The 24,344-nt window shown below is 35.5% G+C and overlaps 1 protein-coding gene across 1 annotated transcript; it reads left to right on the top strand.

Moving 5' to 3' along the window:
• Nucleotides 1-728: 728 nt before the first annotated feature.
• Nucleotides 729-24,344, top strand: LOC133815529 (uncharacterized). Its single transcript, XM_062248360.1, has 4 exons — nt 729-951; nt 1,102-1,173; nt 1,279-1,437; nt 24,282-24,344. The coding sequence occupies exons 1-4, from the start codon at nt 751-753 to the stop codon at nt 24,342-24,344; spliced, it is 495 nt and encodes a 164-aa protein (XP_062104344.1). The 5' UTR covers nt 729-750.

The following is a 24,344-nucleotide window of genomic DNA, read 5'->3' as shown; positions in this document are numbered from 1 at the left end:
ACATTAATACTAACCTATTATTATTTTTACTAGGCAAGATATAAGGTTGACAAAGATTGGCAAAAGAACTATATATTCAAAAGTATGGCAGATCTTTGGAGAGCTTCAAAATCAAGGCTAGTTAATAAAATAACAAAGGCACCAAATGAAGAAGCAAGATTGAAACTAAAGCCTGATAATATTTAATCTATGAATGAGTGGAAAAGTTTTGTTAAGGAAAAAAATAGTGTTGAGTTTAAGGTATTTTATTCTTAACATCTTATAACCAAATATATTTATGATTAAAATTTATAGTTTAATGTCTTTATTAACTTTATATTCTTAGGCTACAAGCGAGAAATTCAAAAAAATACGGACAAAGCAACTACCCCACACTTGTAGTCGCAAAGGCTATGCAAGATTGATTGATGAATTGGTAAAGCCAAACATATTTACAGTTGTTTTATTATAGAATTTGGTTTAGATATTTTTTTAATTTATTTTCTTATTTTGATAGATGAACCATAGTGAAACCAAAACACCACCTTCTAGAGTTGATGTTTGGACCAAAGCACATAAGAAGAAAAATGGCGAACCAGTAAATTCAGAAGTGGCTGAAGCTTTTGTATACACCTTGCCCTTTCAAAATCATGTGACTTTAGTTTTAACTTACTCATTTTTTTGAATACATTTATTGATACTATTTATTTTTGAAGGATTTTGTTGAAGAATATAAGAAAGATCCTGCTATGTCTTCAACTACAAGTGTTAATGAAGACATCCTCACGAAAGTCCTTGGTCCTGAAAAAAAATACATACATGAGAGCTTTCGGAAGAGGAGTTACTCGGTCAAAGTTGCAAATTGTGTCAGAAAGAGATGACCATTTGATGAAGATAGAAGGTCAATGCAAAGATTTGAAAGACAAAATGCAACACATGGAGCAACTCATTGTTTCTTTAATGAAAAATCAAGTAAGTATTTTGATGCTGAAACTATATTTTCATGTGGCTGAATTGCAATAATAACTAAGATTCATGTTTAATTTTTTGGTTAGTCTTTACTTTTGTATTTTTTTTAATTTTGATGTTGAATTCATGTCTTTCTATCTTACTTGTAAATAGAATACATCTACTCAGAGTGAGGAGCAATCAAATGTCAATGTTCAATCAAATTCTCATGTTCATTCCACTCAGGTAATTATGATACTAATTATATGAAAATGATAAAATCTAAAACATATAATATTCAATATAAAATCATTTACTGCTGTTGAATTTGTTATATTGATATATTGTTAGAGTGTCAAGAACCACACATTTGGCTCAAAATGCAAAATATTAGATTGGATTGGATCTGGAGAAATTATTGCAGAAGGTTATTTTATCTCAAGTGACCCAAAGGATGAGGTTCACCATGTTCCTTTTGGCCCTAGTGATATGAAAGTGGGGATAGATTTTGTGAGAAAGAATGATGCATTTCTGTGGAGGCCTTCAACAATTATGTCTACTATAGAAGATGTTGTAGGTAGTATAATTGCATGGCCAGCTGATAAAGTTATAATTAGGTAATTAACTTTTATTATGTACTCTTTTAGTTTACTATAACTTTAAGTTGAAGCATTACTTATTTAAATTTTGTTGTAGCTAAACAAATGGACTCACAACAAAGACAAGTGCACAAAGGATGATGAATTGAAGGATGGAGCAAGTTTCACACATGGTTTACTTTTGTGTATCTTGTAATGTTTCTATTTTTCATTTTTGAAGTAAAAATTGTTCAAGATTATAAAACTTTATTATGTTATGCTTTCAAACTTAAGTTAGAACTAGGATCTCATGAAGTAGACACATTCATGGTTTGAATTAGTTATTGTTTAATGTAATACTTATGGTTTATCAATCTATTGAGAATTACATTTTATGATTAATTTTGAATTTTTTTTTTATCAAAATACAATAATGAAAATCTTTTAATTAAAAAAAAAACCATATAAGTATACTTATCAAAATAAAATTTAAAATTTTATTACTATATGTTATGATTTAAAAACATATTATAAGCGTAAAAAATCATTATGGTTTATATAATATAACAAAATAAAAATGTTATCAAAATAATCAAATGTAACAGTTGAAAAGTGTTATGAAAAAGGTACAAGATTAAACATCAAATTTATAACCAAAAACTCTATCTAAATGTTATTATTTGAATATTATAGCACCTAAAAATGTGTTATTGAATAGTTTAAGATAACACCGAACATAACATTCAAAAACTGTTATAGAAAAGACTGGGCTTTTAATAATAGGGGCTATGTTAGCATTTTCAGAAGTGTTATCAATAGTCCCGGTTAGCAGTTTTTAAGTGTTATGAATACTGTTTTTTCTTGTAGTGCTAGCCGGAATAGGAAAGCTGCTACAATAGGAGCTGATCAGTGCCAGAATAGAAATAGTTGTCGGTAAGCTGGCTAATTTGTCTATCCAGTCAAATCTGCTAGAAGATATAGGAATTGGGCAAGGGCATGACGACACACTAGCGACACATATGGTTGCAGTCAGAGAAGGCAAGGCCATAGATTTCTCAATGTCAAGTCAAGGATTATTGATATATAAGGATCGGGCATGTGTGCAAGATAATCAAGGGATTAAGATGGCGATTCTAGAAGAAGCGCACAGTACCCCGTACTCAGTTCACCCAGGGTCGACCAAGATGAGTCATGACATCAAGGCAATGTATTGGTGGCCAGGGATGAAGAAGGACATAGCATAATTTGTGTCTAAGTTTCTAGTGTGTCAGAAGTGAAAGCCGAGCGTCAGCGGCCTGCAGGCTTATTGCAACCGCTTTGCATACAGAAATGGAAGTGGAACGATATAGCCATGGATTTCGTGACAGGGTTGCCACGAACGAACATGCAGCATGATTCTACTTGGGTAGTATTATATAGACTAACCAAGTCGGCTCATTTCCAGCCTATTAAGACTTCATACACGGCAGACCAATATTCAGATATCTATGTCCAAGAGATAGTATGGTTTCATGGAATCCCCAAGACAATAGTGTCAGATAGAGGATCGGTGTTTACATCGAGATTTTGGGGAAGTTTACAGCAAGCCATGGGTACTAAGTTAAGTCTTACTACAGCTTTTCATCCTCAGACAGACTGACAGTCTGAGCGTACAATTCAAATTTTAGAGGATATGCTACGCGCTTGTGTACTTAATTTCAGAGGATCGTGGAATAAATACTTGCTGCTGACAGAGTTCTCCTACAACAATAGCTACCAGTCAATGATCGACATGGCACCTTACGAGTTGCTTTATGGAAGAAGGTGCAGATCTCCCTTGCATTGGGACGAAGTAGGAGAAAGGCAGCTTCTCGATCCCGAAGCTGTTAGTAAAGCTCAAGAAGCAGTAGCGCTAATTAGAGAGCATATGCTTGCTGCTCAAAGCCATCAAAAAAGCTATGCGGATGCCAAGCGACGTGATGTGGAATTCAAAGTCGGAGATCAAGTCTTCCTGCAGATATCTCCTATGAAAGGTGTGAAGTGGTTTGGGAAGAAAGGTAAGCCTAGTCCCCGATTTATAGGTCCCTTTGAGATATTGGACAAAGTGGGAGCAGTTGCGTATAGACTACCCCTACTGCCAACCCTAGCAGATAGCCACAACATGTTCCACATCACAATGCTACGCAAGTATGTGTCAGACCCATCTCACGTCCTCAAGTACGTTACGATAGCACTTTAGAAAGACTTGAGTTATGAGGAACGACCGGTTAGCATCCTAGATAGAGGGATGAAGCAATTACGATCCAAGAGTATTCCAATAGTCAAAGTCCTATGGAGTAATAGTTCTGAACGAGAGGCAACGTGGGAGTTGGAGGACAACATGCAAGGCTGGTATCTGGAATTATTTGGTAAGTAAATTTCGAGGACGAAATTCTTTTTAGTAGGGGAGAATTGTAGAGTCCAAGAACTTTACTTAGCTAGTTAGACAGTAGTAGTAGTAGTGATGGCTAGTAGTAGTTGTAGTATGTTTAATTCTGTGGATTTTGGTTCAAGCCGGGACTTAGTTAGACACTCGTAGCAACACTTGTAGATTTTATAAGTTTAACCTATAGTTTAAGAATATTAATTATAACCTAAGGTTTGATTAATATGACTCATTATGAAGGTGATATCTATTATACTATAAGGTTTAGATAGACCCAATAAGATAATAACACTTGTCATGTGTATGTTTAATGAGAAATTAAGTATTTTTTAGGAATAAGTTTATTAAGAGTAATATTTGAAAATCCTAGGGTCTGCTAGCAGCTTTGAAATCGTTAAATGACTTAGTCAAGGTTGTTTACTCAATTCAAATTAGGCTGAAAAAGTGTAATTACGTGTATAATATTTCAGCGTATGCCGATATATCACAGCTCTAGGGGGCGATATATCACCATACGGGGATATGGAAAACACGTAACTTCGCACGACCATTTCAACGAGCCTCTGGAATATGAGCCCAGGCTATATATCGGCTATAGGGTGGCATTTTCAAATGATTTTGAAACCAATCTCATTTTAATCCTTAACTTCTTGATAAGTCCAAAATCTTTTTGACCGAGTCTTCAGCCTCTGCTGAACGATTATTCAAATGTTTTTCAATTAAAAAGCCATTATTTTACTCAAGATAAATGAAGATCTTTTCATTCTTAAACTCTATAAATAGGACCTAGTACCCATCCATTTCTTCATTCATCAAGCTGAGTTCAGAGCCTACAAGTTGCTAGGTTTACTTTAGAGTGTTAAACACTTGGGTTTGGGTTTTATGCTTTATCATCTTAAGCTTAATAAACACTTGGGAAGTAAATTTTATAGTGTATTTTGGTTTCAAGGTATAGTTCGGTCATAGAAGCATTCAAGGTATTCCTATTCCAGTTCCTTTCAGTATTGATTCATTAGTTTTTATAGTTTTCTGTAATCAAATCCTAACTCAGTATTCTTTATTCTTGGTTAGGCATCTAAGTTCTTTGAACTTGAGGTTTCTTGTCGGTAAGTATATTCTCAGTGGTTTAGTTCGTTCTTTTTCATCTCTTTCTTTTAGAATACTCACCTTTCTAATAATGGTTTTTAGGAGTGTTCCAAAGTCCCGATCTTGTTCTCACATTCCGGTATTTTGGTAAGGAAAATAGGGTAGATTTGTATGCTTTTGATATATGTTTATGTTATAAGTATGATATTTTTTTAGTTGTTTTAGTATATAAATTGTTTAGATAACAATCACATAATTTGTTTAGATAACAAATATATATAACTTGTTTAGATAACAAGTCCCAATAGTAGATTCCTTGGGCATATGATTATTTAGATAACGAGCCCCATAAATTTATATGACTTGTTTAGATAACTAGCCCCATAAATTTATGGGCATATGATTGCTTAGCTAGCAAGTCCCAAGAAGTATGATGGCCATTGTAATAGATGTTGTATTCATATAGTCATATGATTATAGTTTATAGTTTATAGTTTATAGTTTATGTATATGTTTCATGCTTGTAGTAGATTTTCCTTGTTGGGCATTAGACTCATTCCTTTATGTTTTATATGTCCAGGACAATAGTTATGGCAGCGGGAAGGTTCTTGGCAGCTTGGGGATGTGTATTGAGGGAGAATGTAATCGGTAGACTGCGTGAACGATTCGAGGATGAAGTTTTTAAGTCTTTTAGTTATGATTTCTATGTATTTTCCGCACTTAATTTTGTAACCAATTTATTTAAGTTATGTTTTGTTTTATTTTCAAAACAATGGGATCTCATATCCTAACTGGAATTTTATGTATTTTATCCTTAGTTTTACAGTATTTAATAAAGTTACGACTATTTTGTATGTAATTTTTTGTAAGATTAGTATCTATGAATAGTAGTTATTAATGGTCCAAAGTCTAGAATAGTTGGGTCGTTACATTTTCAGCTTGACTTTTTTAAGGTGTTTGCTCTATTTTTAAGGTTATGTTTAAGCTTGAGATTTTGATTTTAGAAGTGGATATTTTTTTTAAGGTGTTTGCTCTATTTTTAAGGTTATGTTTCTGGGCTTGGGTTTTGTTGTTTAAATTGTGATAATGTTGAGGTGATGTTTGGTTGTGATTTTGGAATTGTTTGGTTGAGTTTTGATTGAGGTTTAGATTGAAGGAAAATGCAGGGGTGCTGGGTTTGTGGGGCAAGTCGCGACCAATTTCATGCAAGTTGCAACTTGAATACATCCCAGAGCCTCCCTTGGGTTCTGTCTAGCAGGCGCGCTGCGGCCCACAAGGGCAAGTCGCGGCCTGCCCCTTGCACCTGAGACAGGGGGCTCTCTATCTTGGGGGCGCGCCGCGACCCTTGGGGGCAGGTCACGGCCCGCCTGTCCCTTTTCTACCAGGATGGGTTTTAGCGAGTTTTAAGCGCGGGTTTTCTATTCTCTTGGCTCGAGATCAAATCTACCAACCATTTTAGTAGGATTCGAGGTTGCGGGAGCAGGGTTTTAGTCCATGAACCTTTTTATTATTTATTTTATTGATGGGATTTCATATTTGGTTATGATTAGGTAACCATTAAGGGGCCTAAGGACAGATCATTCTCAAGGGCCGTTCTTTTATTATTTCACGATCGAACCAGAGGTAAGAAAACTACACCCAGTATGAGACATGCATGGTTATTGATGAGGCATGTTGAGTGCTCTATACATGGACATTGATTGCATTATAAATGCATGGCAACTTTGCTTACCTATGAATGGAACTGACTTATTAGTCATCTATTCAGAGAGACTTATTAGTCATCTATCCCAGAGAGACTTATTAGTCATCTACCTTAGACAGATTTATTAGTCACCATCTTATTAGGGCTATGTAATGACCCAACTACTCTAGACTTTTGGACCATTAACGAAAACTATACATAAACACTAATCCTTAATAAAACATACAAGTGAAAATACCATAACTTTATTAAGAAACTTGTAAAAATAAAAGTTAAACTTACATAAAATATCAAGTAGGATATGGGATCCCATTGTTTTAAAATCAAAACATGACATAATTAAAAAGAGATTTACATAATAAAATGGGAAAAATACATGTAAAAACCATAAGAAACAAAACTACATCCTCGAATCGAAACGCTCGGCTCTTGAATCCATTCCGCCTCAATACACATTCTCCAAGCTTCCAAGAACCATTCCCGCCACTAAGACTATTTTCCTGCACATATAAACAAAAAAGAGTGAGCCTAATGCCCAGCAAGGAAAAATCTAACACATAGTCCATATACATAAATTTCATAAAAACATAAAAAAAAAAACATAACATAACACTTATATCACATACATACTATAATGGCCATGTAATGACCCACTAATCTAGACTATTTGGACCATGAACGAAACTATACATAAAACTTACATTTTTACGAAAATACCATAATTTTATTGAGTAACTTGTAAAATAAGAGTTACTTACAAATAAATAGAATACTAAGAAGGATATGGGATCCCATTGTCTTTAAAAACAAAACATGATTTAAAATAAAAGACATTACATAAATGGTGCGGAAAATACATGTAAAAAGACATAAAACAGAAACTACATCCTCGAATTGAATAACGCTCGGCCCCTTGACTCCATTCACCATCGATACACATCCTCTAAGCGTCACGAATCTTTCCGCCTCTAAAGCTTATTTCCTGCACATAAATAGAAAGGAATGAGCCTAATGCCCAGCAAGGAAAAATCTAACACATAGTCATACAAATCAATTTCATAATAACGTAAAGACATATCATAACACATAATACACTTATTATAATGGCCATTATTACTTGGGGTCCCATAGACTAAACAAGCTTATGCCCATGAGATTAGTGGGGTTCTACAAGCTAAATGGGCATATGCCCACAATCTTTTTGGGGTCTTGTTAGTCAAATAGGGCATAAGCCCAAGCCTACAAACAAACACATTTATAACATATTCATAACATATCATAACATAACACATAAGATAACATAAACATAAACATATAGATTCTAGCCTATTTTCCTTACCAAAGTTACCGGGATATGATGGACTGAATTGGGACTTTTGGAACACTCCTAAACCATATGAGAAAGAGGGAGTCTTAAGAAGAAGAAATGAAAATGAATAGGAAGACTAAACCATTGAGAAATATGCTTACCACAACTTATGTGCTTAAGAACTTGGATTCCCTAACCAAAATAAGAATGAGGTTAGGGGACTGAGTAGAAGGCTTTGAGAAAGAAAATAACATGAAACAAATGAAATAAAGTTTCGGGTTTACCTCAAAGACTTGTAAGACCAATCTACACCTCAAACCGAAATACCCTAAAACCTTACTTCCCAAAGTGTTTGATAAGCTTATGGTGATCAAGCTTATGATTCCCCAACCTAGGTGTTTAACTCTCACACTCTCCTAGCAATCTTGCAGCCTCTGAACTTAGAGTAAAAGGTGAATAATGCCTGGGTACTAGGTCCTATTTATAGAGTTCTAGGAATAAAAATCTTCTTTTTAGCTTTGAATAAAAATAATAAATTTAATTGAAAATATTTGAATATCCTTCAGCTAAAGGCTTAGGAATTGTTCGAATTTTGCAGAGAGATTTAAGGATTCAAAGCTTGATTTTTAAAATAATAAAAACAAATAGAATCCTAACTTCTAACTCCCTAAATCTCGTAACTCTAAACTCCCCTTCAGTAAAATAAACATATCTGACGCTGTAGAACTTTGATTTAGACTCTCTTTATACTGTTAGAAAGCTCATTCAATTATCTACAACGTTTAAGAAATACTATTTTTCGAAATTCCTAATATAACTGGGTCAAAAACAGGTCGGAAGTTACAGTACCCTAAAGTTACGAAAAATCTATTTACAACCTAATTCACAAATAAATAAAATTGTGACAATTATCATGCTCCTATCAGATTTTGGTGAATACTAAGTCTTATATTTCTCTTATTTTATCATTAAAATAATAATTCATTAATAATCATACATAAGACAAGTGTTACTATCTTATTGGGTTTATCTAAACCTTATAATATAATAAATATCATCATCAATATCAGTCATATTAATCAAACCTTAGGTTAAAATTAATATTCTTAAACTATAGGTTAAACTTAGAAAATCTACAAGTACTACTATGAGTATCCAAATAATTCCCGGTCTGACCAAAAATCCACAGTAACAAAGATAATACTATACATACTATAATACTACTAAATAATTAGCTAAGTAAAGTTCTTGGACTCTACAGGCCATTATTACTTGGGGTCCCATAGACTAAACAAGTCATATGCCCATTAGATTAGTGGGGTCTTGCTAGCTAAGCAAGTCATATGCCCATAATCTATTTGGGGCTTGTTAGTCATATGGGTCAAATGCCCAAGTCTACAATCATACATATCATAACATATTGCATAACATAAAATCATAAGATAACATATAAAAACATATAACATATAAATTCTATCCTATTTTCCTTACCAAAATACCGAGATATGAGGACAGAGTTGGGACTTTGGAACACTCCTAAAAACCATTTATAACAGGGTGAGTAAGTTGAAGAAAAGGGACGAAAAGAATGGAAGGACTAAACCATTGAGAATATACTTACCAAAAACTTATGTGCAAGTTCTTAGATTTCCTAACCAAAATAAAGAATAAGGTTAGAAGGCTGAGTAGAAGACTATGACAACTTAAATAAAACAATACCAATGAACTAGAGTGTGGAAATACCTTGTAGACTTGTAAGACCAATCTAAACCTTGAACCGAAATTCTATAAAACCTTACTTCCCAAGTGTTTGATAAGCTTATGATAATCAAGCTTATGATTCCAAACCCAAGTGTTTACACTCTCACACTCACCTAGCAACTTGCAGCCTCTGAACTTAGAGTAATAGATGAATAATTGGCTGGGTACTAGGTCCTATTTATAGAGTTTAGGAATGAAAAGATCTCATTTAACTTGAATAAAAATAATGGCCTTTTAAGTGAAAATAATTTGAATTATCGTTCAACAGAGGTTGAAGACTCGTTCAAAAAGGTGCTGGACTTATCAAGAGGTTGAAGGTTTGAATGGGAAACAATTTTGAAAACTTTCAAAATGTGCTGAGAGGGGCGATATATCGCCCCCTGTAGGAGATACATCGCCTGGGCCAGTATGCCCGAGGCAATCGTGCAACGTTTCACATTTTTCGTATCTTTGTGTTGCGATATATCGCCCCTATAGCTGCGATATATCGGCATACGGTGATTATTTAAACACGAAATTACATATTTTTAGCTTAATTTGAATTGAGTAAACAGCCTTGACTAAGCCCTTTTACGTTTTCAAAGCTGCTGACTGACCTTAGAGCATTCAAATTTTACCCTTAATAAATTAATCCTCAAAATACTTAATCATTAATAACCCATACATAACATGTGTTATTTTCTAATTGGTTCTTATCTAAACCTTATAATATAATAAATATTACCCTCAATATCACTTATATTAATCAAACCTTAGGTTAAAATTAATATTCCTAAACTATAGGTTAAACTTAGAAAATCTACAAGTACTACTATGAGTGTCCAAATAGATCCCGGTCTAAACCAAAAATCCACAGTCATAAAGATAATACTATTATTACTATTATACTACTATCTAACTTAGCTAAGTAAAGTTCTTGGACTCTACAATTCTCCCCTACTAAAAAGAATTTCGTCCTCGAAATTTACTTACCAAATAATTCCGGATACCGACTTTGCATGTCCTCCTTCAACTCCCACGTTGCCTCTCGTTCAGAACTATTACTCCATAGGACTTTGACTATAGGAAAGCTCTTGGATCGTAACTGCTTCACCCCCCTATCCAGAATGCTAACTGGTCGTTCCTCTTAACTTAAGTCTTTCTGGAGTGTTATCGTATCGTACTTGAGGACATGAGATGGGTCTGACACATATTTGCGTAGCATCGAGATGTGGAACACGTTCTGACTATCGGCTAGTGCTGGCGGTAGGGCTAGTCTATACGCAACTGGTCCCACTTTGTCCAATATCTCAAAAGGACCTATGACTCGGGGACTAAGCTTGCCTTTATTCCTAAATCGCTTTACACCTTTCATAGGAGATATCTTCAAGAAGACTTGATCTCCAACTTGGAATTCCACATCGCGCCGCTTGGCATCTGCATAGCTTTTCTGTCGGCTTTGAGCAGCAAGCATACACTGTCTAATAAGAACTACTGCTTCTTGAGCTTGTCTAACAGCTTCGGGACCTAGAAGCTGCCTTTCTCCTACCTCGTCCCAGTGCAACGGCGATCGACACCTTCTTCCATATAGCAACTCATAAGATGCCATCTCGATCGTTGACTGGTAGATGTTGTTATAGGAGAACTCTATCAATGGCAAGTACTTATTCCATGATCCTCCGAAATCAAGTACACATGCGCGTAGCATATCCTCTAAAATCTGAATCGTACGTTCGGACTGTCCGTCTGTCTGAGGATGAAAAGTTGTACTAAGACTTAACTTAGTACCCATAGCTTGCTGTAAGCTTCCCCAAAATCTTGATGTAAACACCAATCCTCTATCCGACACTATCATCTTTGGGATTCCATGCAATCGTACAATCTCTTGGATATATATGTCTGCATATTGGTCTGCCGTGTATGAAGTCTTAACAGGCAGGAAATGAGCCGACTTGGTTAGTCTATCTATTATTATCCAAGCAGAATCATGTTGCTTATTCGTCCTTGGCAAACTCGTCACGAAGTCCATAGCTATATCATCCCACTTCCATTCTGGTACGCTAAGCGGTTGCAATAAACCTGCAGACCGCTGATGCTCTACTTTCGCTTGCTGGCATATAAGACACTTAGATACATACTCTGCTATGTCCTTCTTCATCCATGGGCACCAATAGATTGATTTGACATCATGAGTCATCTTGGTTGACCCTGGGTGAACTGAGTACGGGGTACTATGCGCTTCTTCTAGAATCGTTTTTTAATACTTTGATCATTTGGCACGCATACTCGATCTTTATATCTCAATAAACCTTGGCTAGATATTGAGAAATCTATAGCCTTGCCTTCTCTGATTGCATCCATATGTGCTGCTAGTGTGTCATCATGTCTCTGACCAATCCATATATCCTCTAGCAGATTCGATTGGATAGACAAGTTAGCCAGCTTGCCTACAACTACTTCTATTCTGACACTGATCAGCTCCTGCGGTAGCGGCTTTTCTATTCCCGATAAAGCTGCTAAATTCCCATAACTTTTCCTACTAAGTGCATCGGCAACTACGTTCGCCTTTCCTAGGTGGTATAGGATTTTGCAGTCGTAATCCTTTACTAACTCTAATCACCTGCGCTGCCTCATATTGAGCTCCTTCTGAGTAAAGAAGTACTTTAAACTCTTCTGGTCCGTATAAATCTCGCACTGTTCTCCGTAAAGATAATGGCGCCAGATTTTTAACGCAAAGACCACCGCTGCCAACTCCATATCGTGAGTTTGATAGCGCTGCTCGTACTCCTTCAATTTTCGTGAGGCATAAGCTATCACCTTGTCATTTTGCATTAGCACGCAACCCAATCCTTGCTTCGATTCATCGCAGTAGACTACGAACTTATCGCTGGGTGTCGGTACACTAAGTATTGGTGCTGAGCAAAGCTTATCCTTGAGCAAGTGGAAGCTTTCTTCACACTTATCACTCCAGTTGAATCTTTGTTGTTTTCGGGTCAGGTTGGTGAGTGGAGTGGCTATCTTTGAAAAGCCCTCTACAAACTTCCTATAATAACCTGCTAACCCTAGAAAGCTTCTTACTTCAGATGCGTTCTTTGGTCTAGGCCAATCCTTCACAGCCTCTACCTTTGATGGGTCTACTGCAACTCCGTCTTTTGATATAATGTGCCCGAGGAACGCCACTTGCGAAAGCCAAAATTCGCATTTCTTGAACTTTGCGTAGATTTGATGCTCCTTCAATCACGTCAAAATCAACCATAAATGTTCCTCGTGCTCTACTTCATCTTTGGAGTATATTAAAATGTCATCGATGAACACAACGACGAATTTATCTAAGTAATCCTTGAAGACCCTATTCATTAAGTCCATAAACGTGGCTGGTGCGTTAGTAAGACCAAAGGACATAACCAAGAACTCGTAATGTCCATAACGAGTCCTAAAGGTTGTCTTAGGAATATCTTCCCCTTTTACTTTGAGCTGATGATACCCAGACCGTAAATCGATCTTTGAAAATACAGTCGCGCCTCTGAGTTGATCAAACAAGTCGTCGATCCGAGGTAGCGCGTACTTGTTCTTAATCGTTACTTTGCTCAACTCATGATAGTCTATACACATCCACATACTTCCGTCCTTCTTCTTCACGAATAGCACTGGGGCTCCCCATGGCGAATGGCTCGACCTAATGAAACCCAAGTCTAGGAGTTCTTGTAGCTGCGTCTTTAACTCCTTGAGTTCCGTAGGTGCCATTCGGTATGGTACCTTAGAGATAGGCTCGGTGCCCGGTACTAATTCTATCATGAAGTCTATTTCCCGAGTTAGCGGCAATCCTGGCAAGTCATCGGGAAATACCTCTGGAAATCCTTGTATAACACGGACATCTCCAACCTTAAGTGGTGTCTCCCTTTCTTCATTTGTGATGCTGGCTAAGAACGCTTGACATCCTTTCTCCATCATTCTCTGAGCTTTGAGAGATGATAGTAACGGGGTGCGTAATCCTGAAGCTTGTCCCATGAAGCATAGTTTCTGGCCGTCAGGAGTCTCGAACATCACCTTCTTGCGTTTGCAGTCGATGGTTGCGCCATGCCGTGCTAGCCATTCCATGCCTAATATCACGTCAAAGCCCTTGATCACCAGTTCTATCAGGTCTCCTTCTAGATCTATATCCTCAATCTTGATTGGTACGCCTCGTACTATCCGTGACGATAGAACTACTTTGCACGAAGGCAACTCGGTTACAAACCTAATTCTAAATCTTTCACAAGGTTTGTCTAGTTTTTCTATCATTCCTAACGAGATATACGAATGAGTGGCTCCCGAATCAAACAATACAGAACATAAGTTATTGAGGATAAAAACCTGACTTGTGACCACCTTATTGCTAGCATCAGCCTCTCCTTGGGTTAAGGCAAAAACCCTAGCAGGAACCATCTTGTCGTTCTTCTTCCCTTCTAGCTTTTGCTGAGGACAATCTCTTTTACGATGCCCTTCCTCACCACAGTTAAAACATTCTTTGGTGTTTGTGCGACATTCTCCAGGATGGTTCTTCTGACACTTAGCACATGGCAGGTATTCCACGTAGCCCGGCCTATTTCCCCCTTTATTCGTCTGTGCTCTTTTATCGCTGTCAGATGGCTTGCTGTCAGGATGCCTTCACTTCTAACCGTTACCGTTGTTGCTGGACTGATTGTTGCCGTTATGGTTGTTGTTCCGACTGGTCTGAGGTTGATTATGCTGTCTTGGTTCAGGCTTACTAGCTTCCCCTTTACTTACATTAGCCTGCAACCTCTCTACTTCTATTGTCGTCTCAAGAACATCGGCATATGTAGTATTCCCCGGGTTCGCTAACTTAACCCCCATCTCAATCTTTGGTCGAAGTCCTCTAACAAATTTGTTCACCCTCAGAAAATCATATGGAACCATCTCAAATGCGAACTTAGCTAAGCGGTCGAACTGACGAGCATACTCTGCCACTGATAAATTTCCTTGCTTCAAATTGGCAAACTCCTCAACTCTGGAAGCGAGTACAGCTAAATTGTAGTACTTTTTGTGGAACAGCTCCACAAATCGAGTCCATGTCATGTGGCAACATCATGGGATTGCTGGACCAAGTCCCACCATATCCTGGCATCAATCTTGAGCAAAGATGAGACGCAGGATATGCGGTCCGCATTACTGAGATTCATGTGCGTCAGAATCGGCTCTACGTTCCTTAACCACTCTTCTGCCTCAAAGGGGTCTGTAGTCCCTTCGAAGTTTGGAGCATGCTGCTTGCGGAACCTCTCATATACTGGCACCATATTTGGTACTGGATATGGCGTGTAATTCGCCACTGGCCATCCCCCATATGGACCAACTTGTTGGGGTGCTGGGGCCATTTGTTGTGGTTGCGGCTGCGGTGGAGGCTGAGGCTGAGTTTGAGCCTGTTGGCGTTGTTGCTACAGAAGTTCCTCGACTTGTTGTCGCAGTCTGGCGATCTCCGCAATGTTGTCAGCTGGCGGTGCCGGCACATTGCGGCTAGTAGTAGTACGCACTCCCCTTCTACGAATTGGAGGGGTTTCATTGGTCGCTGGAACAGCATTGGAGGCGTTTCCGTTGGTGCGTGCAGATCTTCGGAGCGACATCTTCACCAAAAGTTCTAACAGCCGAGAACATGTTAGAACTTATCCTAATAGGCTCTAAGGAAAAAAATTATTCTAAAACAAACATATCTCGGACTTATTTATTATGACTTCTTATGAAAAATTATATAAGTCTTTATTTATTAATTAGAGTGGGTTTCTATACTTAGAAAAACAAGCCATCTTTATTTTCTAAGTCTGTTTCTAATTATCCTATATGACTTAAATTCTCAGGCTCGAAACTCATCTTTGTTCCAAAGTTAACCATATTGAGGGAGGGCTGGGATCAGTAAAAATCGTTCCCACTACTATGACCCCCTAACTCTCAATAATGAAACTTGGTTCATTGATTTGTATCCACCCTCACCGAACTTAGTCATTATTCATTAGTATTTATTATTTATTATGATTGCGAAAATAAAAATCAAACTCATACATGATAATAAAATAACATGAAATTAATTTTGGAAAAAAAAAATTCACTTATTACAACCATAAAACAAACATTAAATAAAACAAACAATGAAAAATTACTATTCTAAAAAATTGGGATCTTCTACATCCGATCCTTCATCTAGCATATCGTCATCTATCTCCTTATAATCATCATTGTCTTGAGCCTCAAAATTTCCTCGGGGAAGATTCAAGAAGATCCTATGTTGTTACTCATTAGTGAATTGAAACTCTAAATTATAGGTGAGCTTAAGTATGAGAGAATAATATCTTAGGGCTACTTGTAAGTCATCATCATTATTTATAGTCTCCCATATTTCTTCTAAAGTTGAAATTACTGAAGGAAAATCTTTTAAAAGCCTAATTACTAGGACATATTGTTCTGCAGCTCTCATCATGATTTTCTTAGTAATCTAAAGATGGTTTATCTCCTTGTGGAACAAAATCAATCTCCGAGTTATTCTTTCTAGTGCTCCTACGGTGTTTCTTGGTTCCCTTATTCTTTTTAAAGCCTTAATGGCTCGGATATCCTCATTGCTTAATGCTCCGTTCATACTTAACAGAAAACATAAATACTAAAATTGTTAGCTATACTCATAAGCAAAATAACTAATAACTTAAATACTTACTTGGCGGTCAGATTCGGAGCTTCGAGTGTGTGTATCGAGGAGAACTTCATGCAAAGGAACCATTTGCTCTGATACCAACTGTAATGACCCAACTGCTCTAGACTTTTGGACTACATAAACATTAATCCTTAATAAAAATTACAAGTGAAAATATCATAACTTTATTAAGAAACTTGTAAAAAAAAAAGTTAAACTTACATAAAATATCAAGTAGGATATGGGATCCCATTGTTTTAAAATCAAAACATGACATAATTAAAAAGAGATTTACATAATAAAATGCGGAAAAATACATGTAAAAACCATAAGAAACAAAACTACATCCTCGAATCGAAACGCTCGGCTCTTGAATCCATTCCGCCTCAATACACATTCTCCAAGCTTCCAAGAACCTTTCCTGCCACTAAGACTATTTTCCTACACATATAAACAAAAAGGAGTGAGCCTAATACCCAGCAAGGAAAAATCTAACACATAGTCCATATACATAAATTTCATAAAAACATAAAAAATAAAAAAACATAACATAACACTTATATCACATACATACTATAATGGCCATTATTACTTGGGGTCCCATAGACTAAACAAGTCATATGCCCATAATCTATTTGGGGCTTGTTAGTCATATGGGTCATATGCCCAAGTCTACAATCATACATATCATAACATATTGCATAACATAAAATCATAAGATAACATATAAAAACATATAACACATAAATTCTATCCTATTTTCCTTACCAAAATACCGGGATATGAGGATAGAGTTGGGACTTTGGAACACTCCTAAAAACCATTTATAACAGGGTGAGTAAATTGAAGAAAAGGGATGAAAAGAATGGAAGGACTAAACCATTGAGAATATACTTACCAAAAACTTATGTGCAAGTTCTTAGCTTTCCTAACCAAAATAAAGAATAAGGTTAGAAGGCTGAGTAGAAGACTATGAGAACTTAAATAAAATAATACCAATGAACTAGAGTGTGGAAATACCTTGAAGACTTGTAAGACCAATCTAAACCTTGAACCGAAATGCTATAAAACCTTACTTCCCAAGTGTTTGATAAGCTTATGATTCCCAACCCAAGTGTTTACACTCTCACACTCGCCTAGCAACTTGCAGCCTCAGAACTTAGAGTAATAGATGAATAAATGGCTGGGTACTAGGTCCTATTTATAGAGTTTAGGAATGAAAAGATCTCATTTAACTTGAATAAAAATAATGGCTTTTTAAGTGAAAATAATTTGAATTATCGTTCAGCAGAGGCTGAAGACTCGTTCAAAAAGGTGCTGGACTTATCAAGAGGTTTAAGGTTTGAATGGGAAATGATTTTGAAAGCTTTCAAAATGTGCTGAGAGGGGCGATATATCGCCTGGGCCAGTATGCCCGAGGCCATCGTGCAACGTTTCGTGTTTTTCGTATCTTCGTGCTGCGATATATCGCCCCCTATAGCTGCGATATATCAGCATACGCTGATTATTTAAACACGAAATTACACATTTTTAGCTCAGCCTTGACTAAGCCCTTTTACGTTTTCAAAGCTGCTGACTGACCTTAGAGCATTCAAATTTCTCCCTTAATAAATTTATTCCTCAAAATACTTAATCATTAATAACCCATACATAACATGTGCAATTATCTAATTGGTTCTTATCTAATGTAGAGTCCAAGAACTTTACTTAGTTAGTTAAATAGTAGTATTATAGTATATATAGTATTATCTTTATGACTGTGGATTTTTGGTTCAGACCGGGAATTATTTGGACACTCATAGTAGTACTTGTAGATTTTCTAAGTTTAACCTATAGTTTAAGAATATTAATTTTAACCTAAGGTTTGATTAATATGACTGATATTAAGGATAATATTTATTATACTATAAGGTTTAGATAAGGACCAATAGGATTTTAAGCACATGTTATGAATGGGTGATTAAGGATTAAGTATTTTGAGGATTAAATTTAATAAGGGTAAAGTTTGAATGCTCTAAGGTCAGTCAGCAGCTTTAAATACGTTTAAGGGCTTAGTCAAGGTTGTTTACTCCATTCAAACTTAGCTAAAGATGTGTAATTTTGTGTTTAAATAATCAGCGTGTGTCGATATATCGCAGCTATATGGGGCGATATATCGCAGCACGTAGATACGGAAAACATGAAACGATGCACGACAGCCTCGGGCATACTGGCCTAGGCGATATATCGCCTACAGGGGGCGATATATCGCCTCCTTCAGTATATTTCAAAAGTTTTTGAATTCTTTTTCCTTTCAGCCATTCAACCTCTTGATAAGTCCAGCTCCTTTTTGAATGAGTCTTCAGCCTCTGCTGAACGATTAATCAAATTATTTTCACCTAAAAAGCCATTATTTTTATTCAAGTGAAATTAAGATCCTTTCATTCCTAAACTCTATAAATAGGACCTAGTACCTAGCAATTATTCACCTTTTACTCTAAGTTCAGAGGCTGCAAGATTGCTAGGAGAGTGTGAGAGTTAAACACTTGGGTGGGGAAATCATAAGCTTGATCATCATATGCTTATCAAACAATTTGGGAAGTAAGGTTCCATAGTATTTCGGTTCGAGGTTTAGATTGGTCTACAAGTCTTCAAGGTATTTCTACACCTTAGTTCATTAGTATTATTTTATTTTAAGCTCTCATAGTCTTCTACTCAGCCTCTAACCTTAATCTTTATTTTGGTTAGGAAATCTAAGTTCTTGAGCAAAAAGGTTTTGGTAAGTATGTTTCTCCAAGGTTTAGTCCTTCCATTCCTTTCATTTCTTTTTCTTCAAATCTACTCACCCTGTTATATATGGTTTTAGGAGTGTTCCAAAAGTCCCAATTCTGTCCTCATATCCCGGTAACTTTGGTAAGGAAAATAGGATAGAATCTATATGTTATATGCTTATGTTATCTTATTAACTATGTTATGAAATGTGTTATGATATGTATATATGTATGTAGGCTTGGGCATATGACCCATATGACTAACAAGACCCCAAATAGATTATGGGCATATGACCTGCTTAGCTAGTAGGACCCCACTAATCTAATGGGCATATGACTTGTTTAGTCTTTGGGACCCCAAGTAATAATGGCCATTATAGTATGTGTATGAAATAAAGTGTAATGTTATGTTTTTATGTTTCTTATGAAATTTATGTATATGAACTATGTGGTAGATTTTCCTTGCTGGTCATTAGGCTCATTCCTTTTTTTGTTATATGTGCAGGAAAATAGCTATAGTGGCGGTAAGATTCGTGGATGCTTGGGGTATGTGTATCGGTGGTGAATGGAGTCAAGGAGTCGAGAGTTCGATTTTCGAGGATGTAGTCTTGTTTTATGGTTTTACATGTATTTTTCCGCACTTTCTATGTAATTCCTTTTATTTTAAATTATGTTTTGTTTTTAAGACAATGGGATCCCATATCCTACTTGATATTTTATGTAAGTAACTCTTGTTTTTACAAGTTTCCTAATAAAGTTATGGTATTTTCGCAATGTAAGTTTTATTAAGGGTTAGTATGTATAGTATCGTTAATGGTCCAAAAGTCTAGAGAAGTTGGGTCGTTACATCTAAACCTTATAATATAATAAATATTACCCTCAATATCAGTCATATTAATCAAACCTTAGGTTAAAATTAATATTCCTAAACTATAGGTTAAACTTAGAAAATCTACAAGTACTACTATGAGTGTCCAAATAAATCTCGGTCTAAACCAAAAATCCACAGTCATAAAGATAATACTATTATTACTATTATACTACTATCTAACTTAGCTAAATAAAGTTCTTGGACTCTACAGGCTACAAGCCCCATAATCATTTAATATAATTTGTATACATGCAGTAATAAGTTTTCTTGCTGAGCCTTGGCTCACGGGTGCTATGTGGTGCAGGTAAAGGGAAATAAAAGCTCACCCATCCTTTAGTAGAAAGCTTAGGTGGCGATGTGTACATATGCGGCCGCTTGAACACCACGGCTAAGGTGTTTCTCAATGGAATTAGGGCTTAACCCTATTTTTGCCGCTTAGGTCGGCGGGTTGTAACTTTTATACTATAATGACTATTTTGGATTGTAAATAACTTTGTGAACACTTTTATGATATCCCATGTACAGTTTAATGTTTTTGATAAAATATATTCATTCCTTTTGACCGAGATTTTCACCCTGGCCTGCTAATAACACCTAGATGCACGTTTACAACCTAATGACTCGTTTAGTGAGTAAAGAACTATTTAAAGTCCACATTGTGACGGTCTTAGGCTAACTAGGGCGTTACAAATATCAAGCACCAATAAATATTATATTATTAATCAAAGATCTTTGATTAAATAATCATATTTATTAATATCATTATTACTCCATTAAAAATATGAGATTGAACTCTTGATCATTATAGACATATAATTACTGAGTAATTTATTAAGAATAAAGTGTCCATTGATATAATCATTACATACATCGTTAATCCTCTATTTATGGTTCATAATTAAAAGGGAATAAATTTACCATTTTACCCTTTTAGTTATATCTTGTTCCTAGAGTATCATTGACTTTACTAGTGAAAGGTTGTGTCACAACAAGTTTGCGACGTTTGCGCTCATAACCTTTTCAGTTCCAAAAGTCAACCCAATAAGGAACTATTATTCAATCTATAAGAAGGTATAGATTCCATATCTGTTAAACTACGTCCCCAGCCATATACATCATTGAGTCCCTAAAACAATTATTCTTAGCTTGATCATTCTGACAAATCTTAACGCATGAATCAAAGGATCAGATGACATATATTGGAGTTCATAATTACCTTAGGATTAAGATCATCGTGTATATGGTCATCGTCTGATGTGTTTGATTAATACTATGAAACAACGTTTAAACAAGTATTAACAAATCACATCTAGTCCAGTTCTACATACTCTCAGCATGCAAAGTACCTCTACTAAAGTGTCCTACTACACTAGTAACCCGGATCTAGGCCACATGTATTCATAATACTAGCAGACCATACTTGCTGTAATTAATCTAAAGATTCCATTACTTTATTTTACTACGAACTATTTAAATTATTATCTTAATCTCGATCATCTCGTACCAATATGAGATTAAGACCACATAGATAAACTTTGGAATTTTCTGATATTCACTTAATATTATCATATAATATCGGACATAGGCTATATATATAATAATTCAATTCAATTATTTATTTCATTTAAAACATTTGTCAGCTATAATTTCTTTAATGGCATTATTCTCAACATCCTCATGAGTGTTACCAATGCTTAATTTTATGTTTATAGAACTAAAACATGAGTTTTGGGAATTACATAAGGTATTAGAACCCTTCAAAGTGGAAAAAAAAGGGATTGACTATCAGCATTTCTGATTGCAACCGTGTATCTCTGCTCACCAGGGCGCGGTTTGGAACACCCGCAACCATAGCATCAGTTTCATCCAAACTCACCATTTTACATTTCAAAATGGTTCTTTCCTCTTCCCACATAACTTTGTAACCTCCATACACATTATGGGGGTTAAAATCATGTCTCCAACAGCCATTTCACTTATGGCTTTGATGAATTAATATAAAAAGATGTGTAACATAAAATCTACACATTATTGGGTGATATTTGGAGTTACAAATTTGTAACTGGTTTTGTAACTCCAAAGTATGTTACATTTAGGCACACACATGTGTCCAATTTTGTAACTCTCAATAATATGTTACAAGGTGTGAAAAATCACATTTTGTCACATTATTTAATCTAATATTATATTATATGAAACAATATAACATTCCCCCACTAGAATAAATAATCAATTTTGTAACACGTATTTAATCAATCAAACATTATATTAAAATCTAATATTCCCCCACTTGATTAAATAATTACTCTCTAAAGAAACCTTTGCATTGGTGCATAAAGTAAAATGTCTTTTGACTTGAATTTTTACCTTATTGCAATTATGACAAAGTTTGTTAAAAAATTTCTTGCAGAAGCATTGAACTATTATCCCTTGATAACAAACGGATGATAACACACACACACACATTTGCTATGTTCACTTGAGACCTCAATGTCTCACTTTTGCACCGTTAATGGCCATGTGCTCATTCCACTGATAGAATTTTCTTGAGAATGACTCCCAATTCTCATGAGGGGTGGCACCACCCCTTAGTTCTATATAGGTAGAACTTTTACAATATTTTGTAACCCTAAAATACTTGTCTTTTCAAGACCGAGTTCTATTAAAAAACCTTTCGATTTTAAACCTCGTTTTGATAACATACTACTGCACATATCTCAGATGAGACAAAATTTGAGTAATACTATCATTTACTTGATTGACTTGTTATTACCTATTGAACCTAATAATAGTTTGGTTACTAGTGTTAATATAGGTTACCATCAATCGCGAATCTTTTTAGGGAGTCTAAGACCCATCCCTTGAGATGTCTAAATGATTCCATTTGAGTCATTTCTTTTCTCATGTATGCATACTTAAACACTCTCATTATTTGTTTCAAACTTTGTTGCTAACTATAGTTTGATTATAATAGTTGCACCATTAAAATAGTGCTTTTGAACATAGTCAACACCCCAACTATTTTATACTTCAATACATGAGTGGGGTTGAGAAAATCAGAATTAGAAAACCACGTAATAACTCAAATGGGGTTGATAAAGGACTATGAGGGAACGAAATAGTGGTCACCGTATTTATGAAAGAATTACATCAAACTCAATTAGTTGTGATGCAAAATAATCCCGAGATTTAATCAAATATAATGTAAGTAATTTACTTTAAAGAGAATACATTTCAATTATATATATTAGAGTAGTGATTTTCTTTTTCTTTTTTAAGCGTGTTTGTACTTTTTTTCCTGTTATTCTGATCACGTGGAGTTATTACAGTCGATGATTCCAAAAAAGGTTAAAAATAAACAGAAATGGGTTATAGATGAGCATAATAAAACGTTTTGCGGGTGGCTGAAAAAAACAATTTTAACGAAGTTGGGAGAACAAAATCATGGAGTGTCGATTGAGTTGAAGCATATATCTCTTGGAGCAAGCATTGACGGAATAAAGCACCAAGCTTACATTATCGGGGGGAAACGATTTCATACTAAGTCAAGAGATGAAGGCCCCAAAAGATAGTGGAGTAAGTATAGTTGCAGAAGCTATACATTTTTCCAGTGCAAAAGATAATAACATAATTTCAGGCACAATGACAAACTACATGATTGTTGAAGAAAAAGGGGAGCTAGATTATTCATTGTTTCGTATTCCTCTTCTTAAATGTTCTTGGGTAGACAACAATATTGGAGTTAAAATTGATAATTTTGGATTCACTCTGGTTGATTTTAGTAAGAATGGAAGCAAGAACGATCCTTTTATCATGGTGGCCCAAGAAAAACAAGTGTTTTATATAACTAATCCCGTTAATGATAAATGCTCAATCATTTTATCAGTTCTCGAGAAGCAGTTCTCATAAAACGAAGATGGCGATGAAAATGATGATTTATATCATGACTGTTTCATTATTGGGCAACCGATACATAAGCAGGTTGAGAATATTTAGGATAATGATAATGATAGCGATAGCGATACCGATGATCGTGATTATCTTAGAAACGACATCGAAAAAGGAATGTGAGTCGATTGTGAATCGACCAAAAAGAAAAGAAAAAAAGAAAAGAAAATATGTTTAGTAAGTTATATAATACTTTTGTTTATTTATTTATGTAATGCATCAATACTTGTAATTATTTATTTGTGTAATGTTTTAATTTAAAATAATACTAATCAATTTATATGTTGCAGATGACAGATAAAGGAGATGACAATGAGCAACAACAGGGTCGTGGTAAAACAAGAATAAGTTAA

This window comes from Humulus lupulus, chromosome 2 (assembly GCF_963169125.1).
Source record: "Humulus lupulus chromosome 2, drHumLupu1.1, whole genome shotgun sequence".
In the NCBI taxonomy this organism is placed as follows: Eukaryota; Viridiplantae; Streptophyta; class Magnoliopsida; order Rosales; family Cannabaceae; genus Humulus; species Humulus lupulus.
The sequence above is the reverse complement of the archived record's forward strand: the minus strand, read 5'-3'. Positions and strand labels throughout refer to the sequence as shown.